Here is a 24,871-nt window from a genome sequence, read left to right on the forward strand (position 1 = left end):
TCCCTTTTCAATACAACTGTTAAAGATACAGGAGCCCTGTCCTCCTTTTCATATGGTCACCCTATCTTAGCATAAGCATGCCTGGAGAAAGATTTGGGAAAGAGGCTGTGTTTGCGCTGCTTCAGCATTGATTGCTTCCATCTCAGTTTATAGACAGTTACCTGGAAAGGTGGGGTGCTGCTCCCACAGCCCCCTGCCCCGTCCCTCCACCCTACCTATAAACACTCAAACATACGTACCCTTCTGGAAAGTATGTTCTCTGTATTTGTTTCAGGACATCTGTGATACAGGGTTTCATCCGGTATAAATAAAGTATAAAATCTTACAATTTGTTTTTTTTGTCATTATTTTAACAAAAATACTAAAAACTTATTAAAACCTGAAATCAAAGTGGGAAGGGAGAGACTAGCAATCACACAGGATTTGGAAACACTGGTAGAAAGTGGAGATTAAAAACACTCGTTCAGCATGATAAAACCTTCCCTTGCCCCGGATGTTGGGGCACTCCTGGGGGCGGGGGGGGGGGGGCGGAAGGTGCCCCAGGCCGAGACCCCCTTGAGTCCACCGCACGGCCTCTTCCCTGGCTGGGCCTCAATACCGTCCAAAGGGGTTGCTGTTCTGCTGGGGCTGGGTATCTGTTCAGACCAAACACAGAGTTAGAAGCTAGGAACCAGCAGCAGCTCAGAGACTAAGAGGGCTGAAGGGTGTGGCCAGGGTTCAACCCACCCTTCCCCAGCCTGGGGCCTTCCAGATGTGAGGGAGGGCTGGGGATTCATCCCGGCTCCATTGGGATGTGGCAGGGCAGCTCCTTCAGGGGAAGGGACGTGTGGTGAAGCTGCAGCAAGCGGTCGTGGGGATTTTGTCACAGAAGGGACTCTACCCAAGACGGGGCCCAGAATCATAGAATGGCAGAGTTGAAAAGGGTCTATAAGGCCATGGAGTCCAACTCCCCCTGCTCAATGAAGGAATCCACCCCAAAGCATCCCTGACAGATGGCTGTCCAGCTGCCTCTTGAATCCCTCTAGTGTGGGAGAAGCCACCCACCTCCCTAGGTCATTGGGTTGCCTATATCTCTAGCCAGGGCAGGAGTTTAGTTTCCCTTCCTGTTATGCCAGGCACAGCTGGGGGTGAGAAATGGGGGGGGGGCAGCAGCCAGTAGGAGTGGACTGATTGAGGACGGCCCCTGGGTTCCGCACACAGCTGCCTGCCCTCTCTCCCTCCCTCCTGTCCTGAACTTTCCCAAAGGTGCTGCCCGGAGACTCCCGGGGAGGTTGGGGACGGCCTGGCTTCCTCCCCCTGCCCCAATCCTCCATCCGCGCCGTGCCCAGGGTGCTGGAGGAGAAGGGACTCAGGCCTTACTGGAAAGCTGCTGCTGGAGCTGCCGGACCAAGGCCGCCGTCTGCTGCTGCTGCTGCGTCTGTTGGAGGCCCTGCCGCTGGAACTGCGCAGAGAGGAGGAGGGGGGGCGTTAAGGAGGGAGGCTGCACAACCGGGGAGTAGGGGTGGGGGGAGAGCATCGGCTGCGTCCACGAGGAGCCCCGGCACACACTTACAATCGGCTGCTGCGGAGCCAGCGCCTGCATCCCCAGCCCGGGCGGCTGGCCCTGGGCTTGGGGCTGAGGCACGGTGGGGACCTGCGGCTGCTGCTGGGGCGCCTGCTGGGGCTGCTGCTGCGGCGGCGGCTGTTGAGGCGGCTGCTGCTGCTGCTGTTGCTGTTGCTGCTGCTGCTGCTGCTGCTGCTGCTGCTACGAAAGACACACACACACACATGGGTAGCTTCAACAAGGCTGGCCAGGCACAAATCAGGGCACGTGGAAAAACTCTGGGCGCGTGGAAAGTGAAGGAGATGGCAGACACAATCTGAAGAGGGCGGGGAGGGAGGGAGAGGCCAGGCCAGGCTGCCACATCTGCTCTGGGTTTCAGTCAGAACTCTGATGGTGCGAAGCCTGGAGCAGATTCTCTGCCCTGCCGACACCGGACCCACCAGCCTCCGCTAACCTTTCCATGTGAAACCGGGCCTTGAAGCTAAGGTGGCCTTGAAGGAGGAGGATGAAGGAGGAGGACGAGGAGGACAAGGAGGAGGAGGAGGAAGAGGAGGTGGAGGAGGAGAAGGAGGAGGAGGAGGAGGTGGAAGAGGAAGAGGAGGAGGAGGAGGTGGTGGAGGAGGTGGAGGTGGAGGAGGAAGAGGAGGAGGAAGAGGTGGAGGTGGAGGAGGAGGAAGAGGAGGTGGAGGTGGAGGAGGAGGAAGAGGAGGTGGAGGAGGAGGAGGAGGAGGGAGAGGAGGTGGAGGAGGAGGTGGAGGAGGAGGAAGAGGAAGTGGAGGAGGAGGAGGAGGTAGAGGAGGAGGAGGAGGAGGAAGAGGAGGAGGAGGTGGAGGTGGAGGAGGAAGAGGAGGAGGAGGAGGAGGAAGAGGAGGTGGAGGAGGAGGAGGAGGAGGAGGAGGAGGAGGAAGAGGAGGTGGAGGAGGAGGAGGAGGAGGGAGAGGAGGTGGAGGAGGTGGAGGAAGAGGAGGAAGAGGAAGTGGAGGAGGAGGAGGAGGAAGAGGAGGAGGAGGTGGAGGTGGAGGAGGAAAAGGAGGAGGAGGAGGAGGAAGAGGAGGAGGAGGTGGAGGAAGAGGAGGAGGAGGTGGAGGTGGAGGAAGAGGAGGTGGAGGAGGAGGAGGAGGAAGAGGAGGTGGAGGAGGAGGAGGAGGAGGGAGAGGAGGTGGAGGAGGAAGAGGAGGAGGAGGAAGAGGAAGAGGAGGAGGTAGAGGAGGAGGACATGGAGGCTGGGCCTATTTATGGCTGTTAGCCATGAGAGCTAAACGGGGCCTCCATAGGGATAACCGCAGAGGGAGGCTCTCGCCTTCTAGGTCTGCTTCTGAGCTTCCATTGGGATGCCTGGCAGTGGAGACAGAACACTGGGCTACAGGTCTCTTGGCGTGATCTGGCAAAGTCGTTCTCCGGTTCTACTCAAGGGCCGTTGCTTCCCTGCCGCCTGCTGCAAACCTCCAAAATCCCCACCTCATCCTCCGTGGCCCAATGCCTGGAGAGGTCCGAGGAGGACAGTTGGCAGGAAGGAACTTAGGACAGGGACAAACAGATGTGCTGGAGAAGAGGGCGACCTTGGGAATCCTGAGATTACGTGCCCATCAAATGAGCCCAGGGCCAGAGGCAGCAGAATCTCTGTGGGGGCAAAGGCAGGAGGGAGCAGAGGAGATGGAGAACCCCCGGGCAAGATGGGAAAGCGACGGGGTGGGCGGAGGCCATGCCCCATTTACCCTCAGCATCTGCTGCTGCCTCAGATACTGCTGCTGCTGCTGCTGCTGCTGCTGGTCCGGCAGGAGCTGGCTGGGCCGAATCCCCGACGGGACGCCTTGCGTGCTCATGTGGTTTATCCCGCTCATCATGGGCGTTTGTGGCATTGACTGATGAGGAAACCTACATGCGGAGACAGGGAAGGAGCAGATGCTAGAGGACCCTGGAGCAGCAAAGTCAAGGAACATCCCAGCCACTAAGGAAACCTCCCCTCCAGCTGCCCGTGATTAGAAGTGGCAGCAGTCTGGCTTCCGCAGTTCATCCCATGAGCACAGAGGTCCTTGGTGCCTCTGTTCCCCCATCCATGTGTATGGGGGGGGGGGGCAGCTAGATCCTTGCCTGGGAGGGACTGTGGAAATGCAACCAAGTCGCCCCCTGCCACCCGCAGCCAGGTCCCCCCTTCCCAAGAGAAATCACCTCTGTGCAGTGTTCAGTGTGTGGCCGTAACCAGGGGCTTGCTGGTGCACGTAGCCGCTGGGTCTCTGCATGGGCCTGGCGGGGTCAACGAAGGCAGGATTGGAGCTGGGGTGTGTGTTCTGATAGGTCTGGCTGGAGTAGGTAGGCGGGACCATGGCGCTGGACTGGGCGGGGTGCTGCTGGAGGCCGATGTGGGAGACGTAAGAGGTGTAGCCCTGCAGGGGAACAAAGGGATGCCCAGCATTACATCACAGGCTGCCCGAAATGAGCGGTCGGTGTAAGGTGTTCTTCAAGGACTTGGAAGGCTGTCACACAGAGGAGGGCCAGGGTCTCTTCTTGATCCTCCCAGAGTGCAGGACACGGAATCATGGGCTCAGGTTACAGGAAGCCAGATTCCAGCTGGACAACAGGAAAAACTTCCTGACCGTTAGAGCAGTACAACAATGGAATGAATGACGTAGCAAGGCAGTGGGCTCTCCCACCCTAGAGGCATTTGAGATGCAGCTGGACAGCCATCTGTCAGGTAGGCTTTGAGGTGGACTCCTGCATTGAGCAGGGGGTTGGACTCCATGGCCTTAGAGGCCCCTTCCAATTCCGCTATTCTAGGATTCTATGAGGGAGGGAGAGAATGAAATCTCATCTGATGTTCAAGGTGCACCAGTTGACAGGCTAGACAGGATATGCTGGAAGCCCTGTTACACAGCCAGAAAGCCACATGCACCCCCCCACCGGGGGTTTATTTGGGGTGGCACAGAAATCTAAGCAGGCCCCTGTCCACCATAATTGCACCAGTCATTGCTGCCCCTGTAGCAGTCACTTCGGACTCCGGGGGGAGGTTGGGGGGGGGGGGAGCAGGAAGTATAACTCATGACATGAGCCAAGGAGGCAGCTTTGGAACCGTATTAAAATTCTAGTCGTTTTAAGCTTATGGCACAAGGTGAGCGAAGCAGAGCGGAAAGGCTTTGCCTGCTTTGATTTGAAACCAGTTTAACTGCCCTGGCTGCTCCCCAAAAGGGCTGCTGCGTTCTTGCAGAAATCCTTTGCCAGAGATCACAAATTCCTTCGCCGAAATCCCAGCACCCAGGGTTCCTTGGCTGGGAATGGTGTCCAGTTCTACTGGACTAGAAACTGGTCTAAACGTGTCACCAGAGACGGACTTCAACCAGTGGACAAGATTTGTCCGGGAACAAGGAAATGGAGCGTGGCAGACGGAGCGTGGGAGCAGTAGGAGGTCTCTGTGACTCACTGTCCTCTGCCAATGCAGGATTTGGGGGTGGGTGGGTGGGAACCTGCCGGTGCCTTCCATTTTTTTGTTTCCATTCCAACTTTTCCTTTTCTGAACTGAGGGGCAAAGGCTCTGGAGGAAGAGTCTGGTTTGGGATGGGAGCAGGGGTGGGGTGGAGGCAGGTTTCCCAGACTCTGTGCCTGCCCAGGCTTACCTGTGACGGCTGCACAGCACCATAGGCCGGGTTAGGCGCCATCTGGCGGACGGGCGGTTGCCCCAACATCCCCTGGCCCTGCTGGAAAAGCAGCAGAGAGGGACAAGCTAGGGTCAGCGGCCATAGGAGAGGCAGCACAGGTGGAGGGCGGCTGCAAACCCGGCCCCAGTTCCGTGGCTGCAAATCGCCCCTCCGCCCCAGCTCCTCCCAGCTGGACCATGCAACCCCCCTAAGGCATCCGTGCTCAGGTCTTGATCCCTGGGCTTGACTGGCTGAGCGAGCCGAGGGGGAGAGAGTGAAAGGAAGTGGAGCCCCAGTCCCCCCCCCCTCTTGTGAATGCGAGGCAGTTTGGGGTACGCCGCAGGCGGAGGCTCACCAGCTTGGCCTGCAGCTGCTGGCGAAGGAGCTGTCCTTGAGGGATCGGCGGCTGCTGTTGTCTGTAGACGGCGGTCTTGTAGGAAGGGTCCATCCCCATCATGCCGCCCATGCCCGCCGGCAAGACCCCGGTGTAAGGGGGGCGGCTTGGGACCAGTTTGCCCATTGGCATGCGCACTTGGCGGTGAGAAGTATCCAACCGAGGGCCAGCTGGAGGGAGGGAAGGAGGAGCAGGGAAGAGGGTGTTTTACACGCACACAACTTTACGTTCCCCTTACGCCTGGAACGCTCTTCCAGAACATTTGAGAACTACAAGTTCAACCGCAGCTTTTAAAGCTCAACTAAAAACTTTTCTTTTTCCTAAAGCTTTTAAAACTTGATGTTGTGCAGACTTCTACTGTTACTTTCTACTGTTAGTTTTACCCTACCCTGTGCCTGCTTACCCTACCCTGTACCTGTTTGCATTCTCTTCCCCTCCTTATTGTTTTACTATGATTTTATTAGATTGTAAGCCTATGCGGCAGGGTCTTGCTATTTACTGTTTTACTCTGTACAGCACCATGTACACTGATGGTGCTATATAAATAAATAAATAATAATAATAACAACATTAGAGGAGGCAGGAGTGGATCATGAAGGATAGCAAGCGTCGAGCGCCAAGGGCACACAACTCCGCCGTAAGAAGAAAAGAAATCTGAGGTTTCTCTGCCGGGCTTTAAGCATTCAAGAATGATGTCTGGAATCCCTGCCTTTTCGGCCATGGCATTATCCCTATGGTTGGTGTAACTCTGAAGAAGCAAAATCAGCGAAAACAGGATTGATTTATACCGGTAACCTATTTGCCTATTGAAAGAAATTTATGTTTAAAAAAGCCTAAAAGCCTATTGAAAGAAATCCATGTTTAAAAAGCCTATTGAAAGAGATCTCTGTTGAAAAAGCCTATTGAAAGAAATTTGTTAAAAAAAACTAAAAGCCTATTGAAAGAAATCTATGTTAAAAAAGCCTATTGAAAGATATGCCTATTGAAAGAAATTTACGTTAGCCTACTGAAAGAAATTTATGTTAAAAAAGCCTAAAAGCCTATTGAAAGAGATCTCTGTTGAAAAAGCCTATTGAAAGAAATTTGTTAGCCTATTGAAAGAAATTTGTTAAAAAAAGCCTAAAAGCCTATTGAAAGAAATCTATGTTAAAAAAGCCTATTGAAAGCTATGCCTATTGAAAGAAATTTACGTTAGCCTATTGAAAGAAATTTATGTTAAAAAAGCCTAAAAGTCTATTGAAAGAAATCTATGCTGAAAAAGCCTATTGAAAGAAATTTATGTTTGCCTATTGAAAGAAATTTATGTTAAAAAAAGCCTAAAAGTCTATTGAAAGAAATCTATGCTGAAAAAGCCTATTGAAAGAAATTTATGTTTGCCTATTGAAAGAAATTTATGTTAAAAAAAGCCTAAAAGCCTATTGAAAGAGATCTCTGTTGAAAAAGCCTATTGAAAGAAATCTATGTTGAAAAAGCCTATTGAAAGAAATTTATGTTAGCCTATTGAAAGAAATTTATGTTAAAAAAGCCGAAAAGTCTATTGAAAGAAATTTATGTTAAAAAAGCCTATAGAAAGAAATTTATGTTAAAAAAGCCTATTGAAAGAAATTCATGTTAAACGCCTAAAAAGCCTATTGAAAGGAATTTATGTTAGCTCAAAAAATATTGTGACATTTTGTTATTCGGTGGAAAGAAGTTTATGTCAAATTAAAAAAACAAAAAAAAAGCATTTTTGAGATTTCTATCACATGCACACAACCAGCCTGGTCAGGGCTGAGTTCGGGGCGGTCCCTTCTTACACCAACACGCACACGGATCTAACTGGTCAGTCTTGAAGACGCCACAGAACGCTTCGTCATTTCTGCAGCAAGAGACAAAGGCAGCTGCGCTACTCTGGGAACCGCTTCTCAAATCCTGCTCTCTGAACTCGTCAGACAAACCACGAACGCTTTCTCAAGTCAAGCCTATTGTTGGGTGGTTCTATATTTAAGCATTTGCAGCCTTTGGAAGGAGGCCAGTGGGCCGCAGGGGCTAGAGTCCTGGGCTGTAGCCGAGAGTGGAGTCCCAATTTCTGCTCAGCCCTTGGAAAAGTCCCTCACTGTCAGCTCACAGGCTTGTTAAAATAAGATTGTAAAAAGCAAACAAACAATAAAACTCCAAACATTCTACTGAAATTAATAACAATAATGCATCCCAGTCTTCTACTAAAAATACCCAGAGTGGCTTACAACATAGTCATAAAACCGTATAATATAGTCAATAAGAATGCAAACACAATTTCTAAAAGCCATTGCAAAATACAGCCAACACTTAAAACAAAAGAAAACACTAACCTAGTAGTAGCAAGAGTAAGAGAAATTATACATTAAAACCAGCAACAATAAAATGAGGTCTTATGCACTAAAAAAAACCCTTGAAATTAAATGTGTCTTCAATTTCTGGCAAAACACACAGAGAAGGTCCCGTCTCCAGTGCTCACACGCCAAATCTCCCAGGATGATATCGGGAGCAAAGCCTCGGGCGTTGATCTTAACTCCTGGGCAGGCCTATATGGGAGGTATCGGTCCTTACATTGACTCGATTCTAAGGGTTTAAAATAAGGTAAAATCATAGAATCATAGAATAATAGGGTTGGAGGGGGCCTATAAGGCCATCGAGTACAACCCCCTGCTCAATGCAGGAATCCACGTTAAAGTGTCCCTGACAGACAACTGTCTGGCTGCATCTTGGTAGGAGAAACCACAACCTCTCTAGATAATTGGTTCCATTGTCGTACTGCTCTAACATTCAGGAAGTTTTTCCTGATGTGCAGCTGGAATCTGGCTTCCTGTGACTTGAGCCCGTTATTCTGTGTCCTGCACCCTGGGATGATCGAAAAGAGATCCTGGCCCTCCTCTGTGTGACAACCTTTCAAGTATTTGAAGAGTGCTAACCTGTCTCCCTTCAGACTTCTCTTCTCCAGGCTAAACATGCCCAGTTCTTTCAGTCTCTCTTCATAGGGCTTTGTTTCCAGACCCCTGATCATCCTCGTTTCCCTCCTCTGAACCCCCTCCAGCTTATCTGCATCCTTCTTGAAGCGTGGTGCCCCAAACTGGATGCAATACTCAAGATGAGGCCTAAGTAGTGCCAGATAGTGAACCGCCCAGAGAGCTTTAGCTATTGGGCGGTATAAAAATGTAATAAATAAATAAATAAATAAATAAAGATAGAGGGGAACCATAGAGTGCATTACAGTAATCCTGTCTGCAGGTAACTGAAGCATGGATGACTGAAGCCAAGCCTGCCTTCTCCAGGTAAGGCTGCAGATTATCAGCCAAATCTGATAATAGGTACTCCTAATAATCGCTATCACTTCAGCATCCGGAGAAAGTGATGCTACATATCTGCTCTTCCAGGTTAATGCATCCTCCATCCAGTACCTCATCTAAACTGCCAGTATTCTTGTCTAATAGTACATCCATCTTGTGTGGATTAAGTTTCAGCTTGTTAACCTCATTCATTCCTGGACCGATTCCAGGCACCCATTCATCACTCCCACTGCCTTCCTGGGATCGGGTAACAGGAACGAGAGGGAGACACTGGGGATGTCTCCGCCCGAACCTCCCGATGATCTCGCCCAGTGGTTTCATGCAGATATGAAAGAGGATGAGAGATAACACGGAACCGTGCAGCACCCCACAGGCCAAAGACCATGGGGTAGAACCGCAGTCCCCAAGCATCACCTTCTGGGTCCGGTCTTGGGAGATCGGAATAGAACCACTGAAAAGCACTAACCTGTACGCCAAAGGTGAGGAGAGGGTAGATCTCCAGATGTTTTGGCCAACTATTAAGAATGCTTGGAGTTGACATCCCTGAACATAGAATCATAGCATCATAGAATGGGAGAGTTGGAAGGGGCCTACAAGGCCATCGAGTCCAACCCCCTGCTCAATGCAGGGATCCACCCTAAAGCATCCCTGACAGATGGTTGTCCAGCTGCCTCTTGAAGGCCTCTAGTGTGGGAGAGGCCACAACCTCAACAGGCAGCTGATTCCATTGTCGTACTGCTCTAACAGTCAGGAAGTTTTTCCTGATGTCCATCTGGAGACCTACTTTCTGCTCACTCCTGAATTCTGCACCCGTTCCAGACAGATGGCCCAGAAGGTGAACATGGTTGATGGTGCCAAAAGCCACCAGGAGATCTAGGTGAATCACCAGGGTAGCCTTTCCCCAGTCCATCTCCACCCACCAGGGTGACCAATGCCATTTCCGTTCCAATTCCAGGCCTAAAACCAGACTGGAATGGATCCAAATAATCCATTTCATTCGGAAACCCCTCTGGAGCCGAGATGCAACCACAAGGCTAAGAAACAACAGTAAAGACTGTGGATATCAGAGAAGTCAACGGGAGTGAAAACTCTGCAGGGCATGAAAGACCAACCCAGCACTCTCGTGGATTATGAACCTGAGTCATGACATGGCGCTCACACATATGACGTCACACGTCGCAAAGGGGTCGTGACCCACGCGGAGTTCCCTGCAGCATCAATTCTGCAGCACCGGAGTTTGGAACATAAATTAGGGTGACCATATTTGGGAAACCAAAAAAGAGGACACCTAGTGTGTGTGTGTGGAAGCAGCTTTCTGAGTCCTGCAGAAAGTACGTGATTCCCCCGCCACCTTAAAGAACCCGATTGGAGTGGAGGAGGGGAAAGGATTTCATTCTGCACCACCACCATCCACTCCAATTGGGGCCTTTTCTATAATGTCCACTTTCCCCTTTAAGACCTCAATTGGAGCTCGGGTTGGGGGAATGAGGTGCCTCAAGAAAGCATGTCATTCCCTCCTGCCATGCTAATGGCAGCCTTAAAGGGGAAGGTGTGTCATTCCAGGACATTATTGAAAATTATAGAAAATCCCCCCTGACACCATGGAAAGAACAAAAACCAGGACAAATCCGGGGAAATCCTGACAGTTGGTCACCCTAACATAAATATAACATTTCTGGCATGTACAACATGGGGCCCAGCATCTGAAGCTGTTCTCAGCAACCCGGGCTGCCAGATGGATTCCACGTCACCTACGAACAGCCCCGGGATGCCTCCAGGTTCTGAGAGAAGGCCCAGACTTGACTAAGCTGCACCACCCACAGGACAGGCTCAAAAGCCGCCCCCCACCTCCTCTCCCTCCTATCAGCCGAGCAGGGGCCTGGACTCACCTGCCGGTAGAGGCTGGTTCTGAGCATAGAGCCCGACAGGTGACTGCCCGTAGGCCAACCGCGACATGGAGTTCCCAGTCTGATGGTGCAGGAGGTCTGTGGGCATTCCAGCTCCGTAGGAGACCACTCGGCCCGTGGGCATCATGTAGTCCTGCAGCGAAGAGGGCTGTGGGGGGGGAAAAACGTGCCCCGTGGGGCAGTCTGAGCAGCGCAAAGGGTCTCGGAACAAGAGGACCCACTTCAGAGAGAGACGAAAGGGCAAGGAGGGAAGCATGCCACTCTTGAATTTTCCCTGGGCTGGGAAGGAGACAGCGGAGAGCGTGTTGTTCCACACGTGTCGCGCTCTGTCTGAAGGGCCAGAAGCGCCCCCTCCCGACCCCTGCGTGGGCAGGACGAGGCCACGGGGTGGGGCCGGGCACCAGCCGCACTGGAGCCCAGGGACACCCACGCCTCCCCCCTCACCTCGCTCTTGTTGGCGGCCTGCTTCCGGTTCTTATTCTTGCTGGCCTTCTTCTTGGGCTCGGCCGTGGCGTTGGCGGCGTTGGCGCTGGCTTTCTCCACCTTGGCCGGCTCGACCGCCTTCTTCTCCGGCTCCAGGGCGACCGGCGTCGGGGGCTCTTCCTCCTCCGGGGGCAGAGGCAGCGGCTCCAGGTAATAGCTGCGGGGCTTCGGCTTTAAGTGCGTGTGATACAGCAAAAGCCTCTGCTGCTCTTCGAAGCGAGACACCTTGCGATCCACCCGCACCGTCCCGAACCAACCCCAGGAGAGCGGGGCAGAGTGCTTCAGGCCTTCAAAGAGGTCCCAGGGGGAGATCTTCTGCTTGGTGGACACTTGCAAGCCCTGGGGGGGAGAAAGGAGAGCAGGGGGGGGGAGCCTGCGTGAAGCGGCCCCTCCCCTCTTGCCCGTTGCTCACGGCGACAACAGAGGGGAGAGGAGCGCCCAGCCTCATCCCCACCTCCTCCTCGCTCTGGAAGGTGAGCCTTGCCTCCTGCCAGGCATCTGTCGGCCAGCCCCGCCCCCTGGCCTTTCCACCATGGGCAGGGCAAGATGCACACAAGGCCAGCACTACCTGCAGGGCTGGCCACCAGGGGAGCTACTTATTATTATTATTATTATTATTATTATTATTATTATTATTTAACATTTATTACATTTCTCTACCGCCCCATAGCCGAAGCTCTCCGGGCGGTCGACTTGCCTCCTTCTTGAAAATGGAGTCGAACCCTGCAATCTTGTTGCCTTTGGTGTCGATGAGGGAGCCCTGGGGCTCGCAAGTGATCACGTCCCGGGTCTGCTTGGGCAGGGGGAGCAGCTGGCGCACCTTCTCCAGGCTGTCGGACTGGCGGTCGCCCAGCTCCTTCTGTGGAGACAGGGAAGGGGGGCCGCAGCTCAATGGTCAAACCCTCCCCCCCGCCCCCGCTTTGCACACGGAAGGCCCCCCCCCGGTTCGATCCCTAGTGACATCTCCTGATAGGGCAGGGGAAACTGCCTGGGAGAAACCCTGGAGAGCCGCCGCTGCTGCTGCCAGTCAGGGTGGGCAATACTGGGCTGGATGGACCCAGGGCCGGAATCGCTAGGAGGCAGCTCCTGATGTTCCTGTGAAGCGCCGGAGAGGCGTCTGCAGGGGAGCCCTTCCGCCAGGCCACGCATGCACGCAATTCGCGCCACCCTCTCTGCTACACCTCAAAGCCACCGCCTCCCCACTGCATCAAGCACGGCCCAAATCCCAGGCAGCCCACTCCCTGCGAGGAGGCAGGACCACCCGTCTGCCTGCGTGAGGAACGCGGGCGGGACTTCACAGCAGGGATGGCGTGAGTGAGCCAGGCACAAGCAGGCCAGCGGGCCCGGGCTGCCTCTTGCCCCCTTCCCGAGGCGGGCTCTCGCTTACCCGGAGCTTCTTCACCAGGTTCATGTAGGCTCGCTTATTCTCCTCCATGCTGCCCTGCGAGATGCTGGACATGTCCGCAGCCAGCGTGCCGTTGATCAGCACGCTCAGCATGTCCAAGACCGTGGTGAACAGCTCACTGGAGGAGCAGAGCATGAACAGGGAGACAAGGGTCACTGCGGCCACTTTTTAAAATTTATTTATTACATTTATCTCCCGCCTTTTTTCCTCTAAGGAACCCAAGGCGGCGTACATAATCCCCCTCCTCTCCATGTTATCCTCACAACAACAACCCTGTGAGGTGGGCTGGGCTGAGAGTCTGCGACTGGCCCAAAGTCACCCAGTGGGTTTCCAGGGCCGAGCGGGGACTAGAACCTGGATCTCCCGACTCCCAGTCCAACACCTTAGCCATTACACCACACTATGGCTCAAATCACTTGGCCCTCTCCTGCCTTGTTAAAAGGCAGGGAAAGATGCAACATTCGTTCAGACTTCAGTACTATTGTGATATATGGGCAAAGAGGCTGGGTGGGGGGCATTCAAGGACCGGATCTCCAGCACAGGGGGCCCTGCACCCACAGGATGGATCCCACCCTCAGGAATCTCCACTGTCCTGTGGCAGCGCCCACGGTGAACTGTCAGCCATCCGGCCGTCTCTTGTGGGCGGACAGCGGCTGCTGCGTCCCTCTCGGCTGCTGAGCGATGGGTCGGGGCCGCCGCCAGACTCACTTGTTGGACTGCATGTCCACCGTGCCACTGCTGATGATGTCCAGGAGCAGTACGGCCCACTCGGTGGTCTGCTGGGTGCTGCGCTGCACCGTGTCAAACATGCCCCCCACCTGGAACGAGAGGACGCCGTCAGCCTGGCAGCACCGCCTGGGGGCTGGCCCCATGCGCCCAGTCCCCACGGGGAGCCCAGACGGGGAGAGGAGGGGAGGCTGAGCCTCTCCTGGAGGCTCCTCACCAGGGCTCGGAGGGTCAAGCCCCTAGAACGGGAGCAGGCCTCCCTGGCTGAGGCAGAAAGAAGGGCCAAAGCGACTCAGAGGCGGCTCTGTTGCCAGCAAAACGGGGCGGTAAGCCCATGTACACCAGTTGCTGAGGAGCAGGGGCGGGAGGGTGCCATTGCACCATGTCCTGCTTGTGGGTCGCTGGTCAACAGCTGGTGGGCCACTGTGCGAACGGGATGCTGAACTAGACGGACCCTCGGTCTGATCCAGCGTCAGGGCTCCTCTGATGTTCCCAGACTGACGCTTCGGCCAACGTGCGCTCCCTGGGGGCCAGAGGAAAGGTCGCTTCCCCCGTCCCTCCCTCCCTCCCTCCCCACCCACTCCCAAATCACCCGCTGCTCACCAGATTGAGCCGCAGCTTCAGCGCCTCGTGCATCAGCTGTTTGGCTTTGCAGTCGTCCTGGTACTGGTCTTCGCGCCAGTTGGTCACAATCTGGGTGGACAGAGAGAGATGCCTGGCTGTCGGCCACCCCGAGGTGGCCCAGTACTCTCCCTTGGAGGCTCAGGGCAACGCCACCCCCTCATCCCGCCCCACCGCTTGCACGCTCCTGGGAATCAATCGAGGAAGCAGACTGGGGGGCGGGCTAAATGAAAGGCAAAAGAACAGCTCCCATGGGAGGCCGCAGCCACTCAAGACACACACACCCTGGATTTAGCAGGAAGCATCCCTTGGAGAAGGGTCAAATGGGCTGAAAATCCCACCTCTGCCCAAGTCTTTTCCCAGATGCAGGCAGGCAGGCAGGGAGGGAGGCAGGCAGGCAGGCAGGCAGGGAGGCACGCAGGGAGGCAGGCAGGGAGGGAGGCAGGGAGGCAGGCAGGCAGGCAGGGAGGGAGGGAGGGAGGGAGGCAGGCAGGCAGGCAGGCAGGGAGGGAGGGAGGGAGGGAGGGAGGCAGGGAGGGAGGCAGGCAGGCAGGCAGGGAGGGAGGCAGGCAGGCAGGCAGGGAGGGAGGAAAGAGGCCTTCACCAGCCTCCAAAGGGGCGGAGAAAGAGCGCGAGGGACCGACCTGCTGGACCTGGCTGTACAAGGAGGTGAGGAGGCCTTCGCGCTGCTCATCCTGGCCTTTCAGGCACGTCAGGACCAGGGACAGGAAGGGCTGCTGGCTCAGCAGGGACATGCTGCAAGAGGAAGGGACCCACGCGAGAAGAGCGTTGGCCACCGGCCCGCGAGAGAGGCCCCCCTCCCCCCCGCCTCCAGACCTGCCCCCCTCGAGGCCCCCTCACCTCTTCTGCTTCTGGCGGTCCCGCTCCTTGCGGGACGAGGAGCCCAGGTGCTGCCCCTTCTCCAGTTCGTCCCCGGCGGCCTTCAGCACATAGCCCTGCACGGAGGTCGGGAGCTTGGCGATGAGCGGGGCCACCAGCCACACGCCGGACCTTTCCAGGGAGCTGGGGGCAGGCAGGCAGGCAGGCGAGAGACGGGTTGAGTCCCCAGCTGCTCCTCCGGCCCCGCAAGCCGCCCGCCCGTTCGCCCCGCCCCGTCCCCGCCACTCCCGGCACTGACCTGAGGACGGGCTTGGCTTTGGTGCTGGCCGGCACGAGGCTGGTGGAGCTGCCCAGGCTGGCGAGGCCGTTGCTGGCGGAGTTGGTCTCGGCGGACTGCTGGAACACTTCGATGGTGGCCTTGGCGATGTTCTCCAGCAGGGAGTTCATCTCTTGCTGCGGGAGGAAAGGGGTGGGGGGGCGGCACGAAGCCCGTGAGCACTTGAGCGCCGTTTTGCCGACGGGAGACTCTGGGCCAAGAGACCGGCATCGTTCAGGGGCACCTGCTCTACCGCTGGCTGCCCTTTCGGAGCCCCTGCAGCCGCCACTCACAGATGTGCGGGACGCCCCCTCCCCCTCCTTTGGGCCACCCCAAACGAAGCAGCGGCGGCTTACGTTGCTTGTCGTTTGCTTGATCATGAGCTGCAGTTCGAGCAGCGACTGACGCATCGTCCACTGGTCCAGGTTCTGGAAAAGAGGAAGGAGGAATCTGCTGTCAGGGACCTGCTCGCTGTGGCACTGTGTCTGCTCGCCTCGCTTCGCCTCGCTTCGCCTGCTCTGTGGCTTCATCCAAAATAAAAGGTACGCCCCCCCTTCATTTTGCATGATTCTGCCCACCCCCCTGCTACCAACGGTTCTTGGAGAGGGACAAAGAACTACCCCAGACAGCTGAACCCCATCACCAACTCCCAGCGACCGAATATCCTGTCTAGTCCCTTTTCTGGTATTTTCCATAGGCAACTGAATTTATACTCAAAACCTTAAGGACTAGAAACTTCTTCTCTCTTTTTTTAAAAAAGGTTGTCAGAGTATTTATTTATTTATCTAGAATATTTATATACTGCTCCCCATTGAAAATTTCGGAGCGGTGTACAAGATAAAATGAAAATCAAAACAGAATAAAACAGTTAAAACAAATTTTAAAAGAAGCAAATACAGAGATTCAAGGCTGCATATTAAGGAAAGGCTTTCTGGAATAAAGATGTTTTCAGGAGGCGCCGAAAGGAGTACCAGGTTTAATTCTACATCTAATATCGTTACAATATTTGTTTCTTTTTCCTGTGCTTTTGCAGTTGTAAATGTTTGATTATTTTCTAAAACGCAAACAATGCTAAGTTTGTTTTCTAACAAACCCCAGAACTGTTGTTTTTAAATGGATACTGTTGTTTTTATACTGTTGTTCTTACGTTTTTGATGGTTTTAAATTTTGTATACTTTTTTTTTTAATGTTTACTGTTTTTAACTTTTGTAAGCCGCCCAGAGAGCTTCGGCTATGGGGTGGTACATGAATGTAATAAATAAATAAATAAATAATAAACAAACAAAGCAAACAGATAACCATTACAAAAAACAAAATCCAACATCAACATAAAAACATACACAATTAAGAAGGACTAGAAAGTTCAACAAAAAATTAAAGCGCAGAGTTTCCCAACGCTGAATTCAGCCTTCAGTGCCAATCACACTCATCACAAGCTAAGCTTCCATTCAAACACGCTGGTCACTGAGGTCACTGGAGGGCATGTTCCAGGTGGTTCCACACAGACCTTTGGCCCGACTGGAGTCCACCAGGAGAAGAGCCTTTAGTGTGGTGGCCCCTTCTCTTTGGAACTCCCTGCCCCTGGAAGTCAGGCAGGCACCAGCACTAGGCTGCTTCCAGAGCCTCCTGAAAACAACTCTTTTTCCAGGAAGCCTTCCTCAACTGACCAGCCACTGTATCTACTGGGCCTTTGTTTTAAATTGAACAACTTTAATTTGCTGTTTTTAATATTTTGTCTTTTTACTGTTTATTCCTAGGTTCACCGCTCTGGCATCTACTTCAGATAGGGAGGGATCTATAAATATTGTAATTAAATAAAGAAACACCCGTGTTTGAAGGCACCTTGCGGGGGGGGGGGACGACACACACCTGCTCCTCGTACCTGTAAAATGCGCTTGATCCGCTGGCGCTGGGGGTTCTCGCCCTCCTCGTTGTCGAGCAGCCGGTGTGGATAGCAGATCAGCTGCATCAGCCGTTGGGCTTGGGTGGTGCTCAGGACAGGATCCTGCAGGTCATTGCTGTCTTCGCACAAGGATTTCAAGCACCGCTCACCTACCCATTCCTGCAGGCAGAGAAAGCAGACAGGGGTGAGGGGCCCCAGCTCAGCCGAAGACCCAGGCCCTGCAAAAGGCTGGAAGCGGTTCACTGCACTCCTTCTCCCCCAGAGTCTACGCTGGCTGCTGCCCCAGGTTGAGCCAACATCACAGCAATGGCGGATGGACACTCGGCGTCTTCCCCTGGGCAGGCGAGGAACCTGTTGCGAGGACGTGCAGACACTCCTCACGCGGCTCACAGCTCCTGCAGCCACCTACCCACAGGGCTGGTGCTACCATAGAGGCCACTCAGGCGGCCGCCTAGAACGCCAAGCTAAGAGGGGCGCCGGGCACAACGCAGCACTCACGCACGTTGGCTGTGAGCTGGCCCAGCCCGAGGATTCAGCTGGGCCTGGGTGGGCAAGATGGCGCCCCGCGCCCGCCCAGCTGAAGCGAAGCCAGGGACGCTGGGGCAGCTCCACGTTTGGACTTCCGGAACGCACCCAGAAGAGAGAGAGAGAGAATGGATGTATGGGTGAATGGGGTGCAGGGGGTCTTTGAGTGAATGCATGTGTCCATGTGTGTGCTTGTTTGGAGTGAGTGATGCTGAGTGTGTGTGCGCGCATGCGTGTGAGTTGGGGGGGGATGATTTGGAGGTGATATTCCTATTAAATCATGCATTTTAGACCCATAGACGCTGTGGCGTTACACCCCACAAGTCAATTCCAAATGTATGTCTGCAGTGTGTAAGTCTGTGGTTTTTAGAATGTTGGCCTGAGTGGGCGGAGTTAGAATGTCTTGGGAGGGGGGAGGAGTGATATATAAGGGAAGGATTGAAGGGATTGAGGGGGACTTGTTAGGTCCTCTTAGAGTCTGTAGTGCTCTCTGTGTTTATGGTACTTAAATTCTGGGAAATTTGAGAGTCAGTGTAGTGAGTGGTGTCTTTAGAGTGTGGTGTGCACGTAGTGGATGTATATTAATCAATACTGATAATAAAGAAAGTTCAGGAGTGATTGTGTGAGAGAAAGGAAAGCGCGAATGTGAGAGTGACCGGATTGTATGGAAGGTTTCAAAAAGGTTTTTAAATGTTGTTATTTGAAACAAAGCTTATGAACTTTTAAAAATAAATTTTGATTGTTTTGTTTTTAAAACTACCACAAAAATCCCATGTGTCTGTTTGGCATTTATCATCTGAAGTTTACACATTTAGCACCCACTCTGACAATAATTCACCTCAGCACATATAACTCACAGTGTTTTATTTTTATATTGAAATCCTTCTCCATTTAAACCCCTTTCTCCACATAGTTTGGAGGAAGGTGGTTCTTATCCCTTGCCTCAGGCGTATCAAGCGGTGGTGCTTGGCTTGAGCAGGGAGTAGCCTCGGCCGGGTCTGGTGTTCAGAGCCTGTGTCGCCCCATAAGAAGTGGTGGCAGACGTGAGGTCTGGTGTTCAGAGCCTGTGTTGTGGCAGACGCTCCTTTCCAATTTGTTTGCTATAATTGGCATGACGTATTTCTGGCACTTTAAAATAAATTTAGCAGTTTCAAGCTTTGTGCTTCTTATTTTTTCCAGGAAACGTATGTTCTTAAAAATCAAAGTTGGCATTTTTTGAGGGGTGGTGGTGGTGAAAGTAGTTCACCTTGCCTATGGCGCAAAACAGTCTGGCACCGGCCCTGCCTACCCACTCAACAAGCCAAGCTTGCCACCAAAGCCATGTGGCACAAGGCAGCCAGCAGCCCGGGGGTTGTGCCTGCACTTGCTGGGCAGATGGCAGAATGAGCTGGACTTCCCCTGAATGCGCCCTTTCTCTAGCACACGGTGGAGAAACTCTTTCAACCCATTTTGGGAGAAGCTCTCGGGACGGCCTTCCTTCCAGGGGTGGGCAGGGCCGACGGCCAAACAGGGCAGAGCCAAAAGTATAGAAATGCAGACCAGACCAGCGCATTTTCACTTAAAAGCTTTTCCTGCCAGTAACTGAGGCATAAGAGAGGCATTTCAACCTTTCAGGTTGGAGGAAAACTGCACAAAAGACAGGAAACCTCCAAACGATCTGGCCCTCTGGAGGACCCTGGAAGGATGGATTGGGACCCCAGGAGGACTGGATTCAGCCCCCAGGGAGGGCCTTCTCTGCTGTGGCACCCTGGTTGTGGAATAAGCTCCCTAGAGAGGTTCGCCTGGCACCGACGTGATACCCTTTTTGACGCCAGGCGAAGACCTTTTCTCTTTCCCAGCATTTTAACAGTTTACTGTGTTAAGCGGTTCACTTTGCTGTTTTAAATCAGTATTTTAAACCCGCATTTTAAATCTCTTCTTTGCTGCTCGGTTCTTATTTCTCGTTGTACTTTTAAATTGCATTTTTACATTGTGTTTTTATACTGTGGTTGAAGCTTTATATTTTCAACTGTATGTCATGGCCTTAATTTGTGTGAACCGCCCAGAGGGCTTTGGCTATTGGGGAGTATAGAAATCCAATCAACAAACAAACAAACAAACTCCCTTTACAACAGAGTTTGCAGAAGGATCCAAAGGCGGGATGGGAAAGGGGGGGGAGAGGGCAATCCCCTGACCCTCTCGCTCCCTCTCGCTCACAACGAGCACCCCCAGAGCATTGCAGGGGAGAGGAGAGATCTCACGCCCCTACCCAGCAAGCCAAAGCTCCAGCTGAACTCCGTCTTCTGCTGCCAGTGGGACCGTGGGGGTAAGAGAGAAGGGCAACGCCTGTGGTGCTCACCTGCTGGCAGATGCTCCTCAGGACATACTTGGCATAAACATCCAGGCTGGCCGTCTCGATGGAAACCATCCGGCTTGCAGGCTTCTTGTCGTCTTCCAGGAGGTCGTCCACCCCTCCCGGATGGGAAAAGCCAGAGCCTTTCAGTTCAGCATCCCCTGCAACCGGGATTGAGGGCCGCCTGGTGAGAGCCTTGCTGACAAGTCCCATCGGCCTGCACTCCCGCAGTAGGCAGGGCCGGCCCCATCCCTTTCACACACACACACAGAGCCTGCCCAGGTACATACCCAGGACAAAGACAGCCTTCAGCACCGCAAAGACGGCCCCATCCACAATTCGATTTTGGGAAGCAGCCAGCAAGTGCCGGTCGCAGGACGAGCGGATGCCCACCGAGGGCTTGCCTGTGGAGAGAGCGGGAGGAAAGGGAGGCCCAAGCTACAGACCCAGCAGGAGACACACGCTACGGACCAGTCGCTGGGGAACATGGGTGGGAGGGTGCTGTTGCACCATGTCCTGCTTTGTGTGAACATAGCAGCCCTTGTGTGAACAGAGTTCTGGACTAGATGGTCTGATCTAACAGGGGACTTCTTATGTTCTTAAGGACCCAACAGGAAAGCCCCCGGGGCAGCTGATAAGTAAACAGCAGCCCTGAGGAACTTATACTGAGTCAGGCCTTGGGTGCATCTAGCCCAGTATTGTCGACACTGACTGGCAGCAGCGGCTCCCCAGGGTTTTCAGGCAGGAGTTTTTCCTGCCCTACCTGGAGATACCGGGGATCGAACCTGGGACCTTCTGCATGCAAAGCAGGTGCTCTACCACTGAGCCACAGACCCTTCTGCTGGGCCAGATCCAACTGCAGGGCTTAGACTCCGAAAAGGCAAACACAACTGGCGCATAATATCAGAAGAGCCTGGCTGCCGGACTGGACCTCGGTGGGTCCATTTCGTCCATTCCCAGCCACCCAGGAAGCCCAAAGGCAGGGTGTGAAGCAGGGCATGAAGGTGTCTGTCCACAGCAGTTGGTCGTCAGAGGCGAAACAGCGGCTCCATTTCGCTATCACAGTTAGCAGCCTTTGATAAGGCCTCTCTTTCTCCAACAATTGGCCTAAACCTTTTTTAAAAATATTATTTTTAGAGCCACCTCTGCTAGCGGCCATCCCCACATCTTGTGGCAGTGAGTTATGTGGCTGCAGGGAGCTACAGACTGATCTGCCTCCAGAGGATAACTGGGAAAGGAGGTTGCGACGAGCCTTGGCAAAGAGGGTCGGGGAGATGCCAACAGCCAAAGCTCTGCCCATGTTGGGAGAAGAAGCAGGAGTCAGACGAAGGGGTGTGTCTGAGGTGGGTGGGAGGAAGACCGCATTTGCTGGAGCCACCTCCCATGGATGGTTTAATTGGTTTTGCTGTGCACTGCAGAGGGTTGGACTAAATGATCCTTGTGGTCCCTTCCAACTCTGCAATTCTATGATTTTAGGAATGGAAGGAAGTGGTGGTGGGGGCACACAGGAGGGGAGACAGAGCTTGTAGGCTCAAGCCCCAGGGGACGGCTCTGCCTTATTTATTTATTATTTATTATTTAGAATATTTATATACCGCTCCTCATTGAAAAAATTTCGGAGCGGTGTACAAGGTAAAATGAAAAATAAAAACAGAACAAAACAGTTAAAACAAAATTTAAAAAGAAGCAAAAACAACAACAACACAGAAATCCAAGGCTGCATGTTAAAGAAAGGCTTCTTGGAATAAAGATGTTTTCAGGAGGTGCCGAAAGGAGAACAAGGTCGGAGCCTGCCTGACCTCCAGAGGCAGGGAGTTCCACAGGAGGGGGGCCACCACGCTGAAGGCTCTTCCCCTGGTGGATTCCAATCGGAGGATGGATCTATGTGGAACCACCAGGAGCAGGCCCTCGGATGACCTCAGTGACCGGGCAGGTTGGTAAGGGAGAAGGCGCCCTCTCAGGTATCCTGGTCCCAAGTTGTTTAGGGCTTTGTACACAAGTAGAAGAACCTTAAACCTGGCCCGGTAGCGAATAGGCGGCCAGTGCAGTTCCCTCAGCAGAGGAGTTCCATGCTGGACAAGGTGGAGAGAGACCGGCCAGCAGCAATGGGCTGAACCTCAAGCGGAAGAGGACAGACCCACAGGAACGCTCACTTACTGCTATCCTGTTGGCAGGGGTTCAGCTGTGGGGTCTTGAAAAGATGCAGCAAGATCCGGCAGGTCAGGCGGGCCCCAGGCTCTGAGTCCTGCTCGCTGCAGGCTACGGACAGAAACACAAACTCTCAGAGAGCAACAGACCTGAGTCACGCTCCTCCTTCGGGCTGGGCCAGACCTCTGCCTCCGCAGGGCAGCCACAGAGGCAGAGGGAGCAACCATGTTCCCCCACGCCCCCAGCATCACAGGCAGGCAGGCAGGCAGGCAGGCAAGCACTCACTCACCAGCATTGAGCAGCGAAGGGATGGCAGCACAGCGGATCAGGTCCTCAAGGAGGAGACACTGGCGAGCGATGAGGATGGCCACAAAGGTGGCGAGGGAGTCGTGGAAAGACAAGTCGCTCACCTGAAAGAGACAAGGGGCGCACAGTGGAGCTGGAGGGAGGAGAAGAAAAACAGCACTACCTGGAGTGGGCATTATTCAAGAGTAACCTTCTGCTGAGGCCTCAGGCGGAGAAATGTTTCCAAAGCAACAATGACCCTTTAGGTTTTAGAGGAGGTTCCACCCTACTGTTAGAGGCAGGCAAAACTCCACACACCTGGAATTGCTTCTAGGCACCACTAACACAAGCTGGGCGGCGAGGGGGGGGGGCACACTTCCTTGCCATGTTTTCTAACCTGATCCCCCAACCATTGGAAATACAAGGGCAGGAAATATAAGCCACACACAACAATCCTGATGGCTTTGGCTTTTCAGGGGCCCCAGGTGGCTGCGGCCATTATCAGAGTCCGTCCAGGAGTTCCTTTCCAGACATGGAGATTAATCACCATGTCGAGAAAAGCCCGGTAAAAAGCCGGCCTCTACCTGGATCTGCACATGTTCCATGCCTGTGGAAGACTCCCATCCCTGGACACCGTAAGAATTTAGACTAAAAGGCCAGAAAGACAAGGCCGAGAAGTCTAGTACTCCTGACTATGCCAAAGGACCTTGTTTATGGAGCGCAATATTTTCCAGGGAGGGGAACGTCCTTCAAGCGGACACGTCTCTCTGCAGTACACTGATCGTGTGAGGCACCATCCTGGAAGTCCCCTGGAGTCACAACCCTCAAGACTTCCGCGCCTCCAGCGCAACCTTTACAGGGCAGCTTCCATCCTGCACACCATGCTCTGCAGGTCTTCCCTCCCAGGCCCTGCTCTTACGTCCACATTGCAGAGGAGGTCATTGAAGCCGCAGGTCCCGTTGTTGGAGGAACAGCACAACGCCTTCAGCACGCCCAGCCACTCCGCGCTGAGCAGCTTGCAGTAGCCCGTCAGCTCAGCGCACAGGATGGCGATGTCGTTGACCCTGCGCAGGGAAGAGAACGGCGATGGGTGGCTTTGAGAGGTGAGTAACACAGAAGACAGCCCTGTTGATGGTCATTGAGTTTTGATGGCCATAGGGAGCCCCCGTGTTCAGAGGCAGTATATCTCCAAGTACCACAAGCTGGGGCAAGGGTGGGGAGAAATGGTGGGCATACCCTATGGCCTGCACGCCTGGGCTGTGATCTTCCCGGTGGCAACCTTTGGGCCACTGTGAGAAACAGGATATTGGACTAGATCAGGAGTGCAGAACATCAGTTTCAGACCCCAAATATGGCACTCCTGGGTGTCCCAATCTGACCCTCCAGGGTTTCCTTGATGGCCATACCCCCTTCCCACATCATCTAGTGTATGTCAGTTTCCTTTCCCCCCATTACCCATTGTTTGTTAATTTCCTTTCCCCCATCACCCCATTTGTCCGTTTCCTTTCCCCCCATCACCCACTGTTTGTCAGTTTCCTTTCCATCACCCACTGTTTGTCCGTTTCCTTTCCATCACCCACTGTTTGTCCGTTTCCTTTCCATCACCCACTGTTTGTCCGTTTCCTTTCCATCACCCACTGTTTGTCCGTTTCCTTTCACCCATCACCCACTGTTTGTCAGTTTCCTTTCCATCACCAACTGTTTGTCAGTTTCCTTTCCCCCATCACCCACTGTTTGTCAGTTTCCTTTCCCCCATCACCCACTGTTTGTCCGTTTTCTTTCCCCCATCACCCCATTTGTCCGTTTCCTTTCCCCCCATCACCCATTGTTTGTCAGTTTCCTTTCCATCACCCACTGTTTGTCAGTTTCCTTTCCCCCATCACCCACTGTTTGTCCGTTTCCTTTCCATCACCCACTGTTTGTCCGTTTCCTTTCCATCACCCACTGTTTGTCCGTTTCCTTTCCATCACCCACTGTTTGTCCGTTTCCTTTCACCCATCACCCACTGTTTGTCAGTTTCCTTTCCATCACCAACTGTTTGTCAGTTTCCTTTCCCCCATCACCCACTGTTTGTCAGTTTCCTTTCCCCCATCACCCACTGTTTGTCCGTTTTCTTTCCCCCATCACCCCATTTGTCCGTTTCCTTTCCCCCCATCACCCATTGTTTGTCAGTTTCCTTTCCATCACCCATTGTTTGTCAGTTTCCTTTCCCAGATCACCCACTGTCCGTTTCCTTTCCCCATCACCCACTGTTTGTCCGTTTCCTTTCCCAGATCACCCACTGTCCGTTTCCTTTCCCCATCACCCATTGTTTGTCAGTTTCCTTTCCCAGATCACCCACTGTCCGTTTCCTTTCCCCATCACCCACTGTTTGTCCGTTTCCTTTCCCCCCATCACCCACTGTATGTCCGTTTCCTTTCCCCCCATCACCCACTGTATGTCCGTTTCCTTTCCCCCCATCACCCATTGTTTGTCAGTTTCCATTCCCCCCATCACCCCATTTGTCCGT

General features: G+C 53.5%; 1 protein-coding gene across 3 annotated transcripts in view; it reads right to left on the reverse strand.

Annotated features, from left to right (window-relative positions):
• Positions 1 to 241: 241 nt before the first annotated feature.
• Positions 242 to 24,871, reverse strand: part of MED12 (mediator complex subunit 12) — a 46,485-nt gene continuing 21,855 nt past the window's right edge. Inside the window, exons 22-44 of one of the 3 annotated variants that reach the window (XM_063141918.1) lie at positions 23,282 to 23,426; positions 22,367 to 22,487; positions 22,087 to 22,188; positions 20,220 to 20,333; positions 19,936 to 20,090; positions 17,052 to 17,231; positions 15,526 to 15,597; positions 15,152 to 15,306; positions 14,875 to 15,036; positions 14,658 to 14,769; positions 13,996 to 14,085; positions 13,375 to 13,484; positions 12,649 to 12,784; positions 11,959 to 12,120; positions 11,223 to 11,600; positions 10,761 to 10,926; positions 5,528 to 5,736; positions 5,152 to 5,232; positions 3,713 to 3,927; positions 3,259 to 3,418; positions 1,553 to 1,738; positions 1,360 to 1,441; positions 242 to 635 (exon numbers count right to left, since the gene is read on the reverse strand). In XM_063141918.1, coding sequence (XP_062997988.1) covers positions 592 to 635; positions 1,360 to 1,441; positions 1,553 to 1,738; positions 3,259 to 3,418; positions 3,713 to 3,927; positions 5,152 to 5,232; positions 5,528 to 5,736; positions 10,761 to 10,926; positions 11,223 to 11,600; positions 11,959 to 12,120; positions 12,649 to 12,784; positions 13,375 to 13,484; positions 13,996 to 14,085; positions 14,658 to 14,769; positions 14,875 to 15,036; positions 15,152 to 15,306; positions 15,526 to 15,597; positions 17,052 to 17,231; positions 19,936 to 20,090; positions 20,220 to 20,333; positions 22,087 to 22,188; positions 22,367 to 22,487; positions 23,282 to 23,426 — 3,337 coding nt within the window. In that variant the 3' untranslated portion in view covers positions 242 to 591. Of the gene's footprint in view, positions 636 to 1,359; positions 1,442 to 1,552; positions 1,745 to 3,258; positions 3,419 to 3,712; positions 3,928 to 5,151; positions 5,233 to 5,527; positions 5,737 to 10,760; positions 10,927 to 11,222; positions 11,601 to 11,958; positions 12,121 to 12,648; positions 12,785 to 13,374; positions 13,485 to 13,995; positions 14,086 to 14,657; positions 14,770 to 14,874; positions 15,037 to 15,151; positions 15,307 to 15,525; positions 15,598 to 17,051; positions 17,232 to 19,935; positions 20,091 to 20,219; positions 20,334 to 22,086; positions 22,189 to 22,366; positions 22,488 to 23,281; positions 23,427 to 24,871 lie in introns of all 3 variants that reach the window. The other 2 variants (XM_063141917.1, XM_063141916.1) reach the window with 2 other exon arrangements.

This window comes from Elgaria multicarinata, chromosome 15 (genome assembly GCF_023053635.1).
Source record: "Elgaria multicarinata webbii isolate HBS135686 ecotype San Diego chromosome 15, rElgMul1.1.pri, whole genome shotgun sequence".
In the NCBI taxonomy this organism is placed as follows: domain Eukaryota; kingdom Metazoa; phylum Chordata; class Lepidosauria; order Squamata; family Anguidae; genus Elgaria; species Elgaria multicarinata.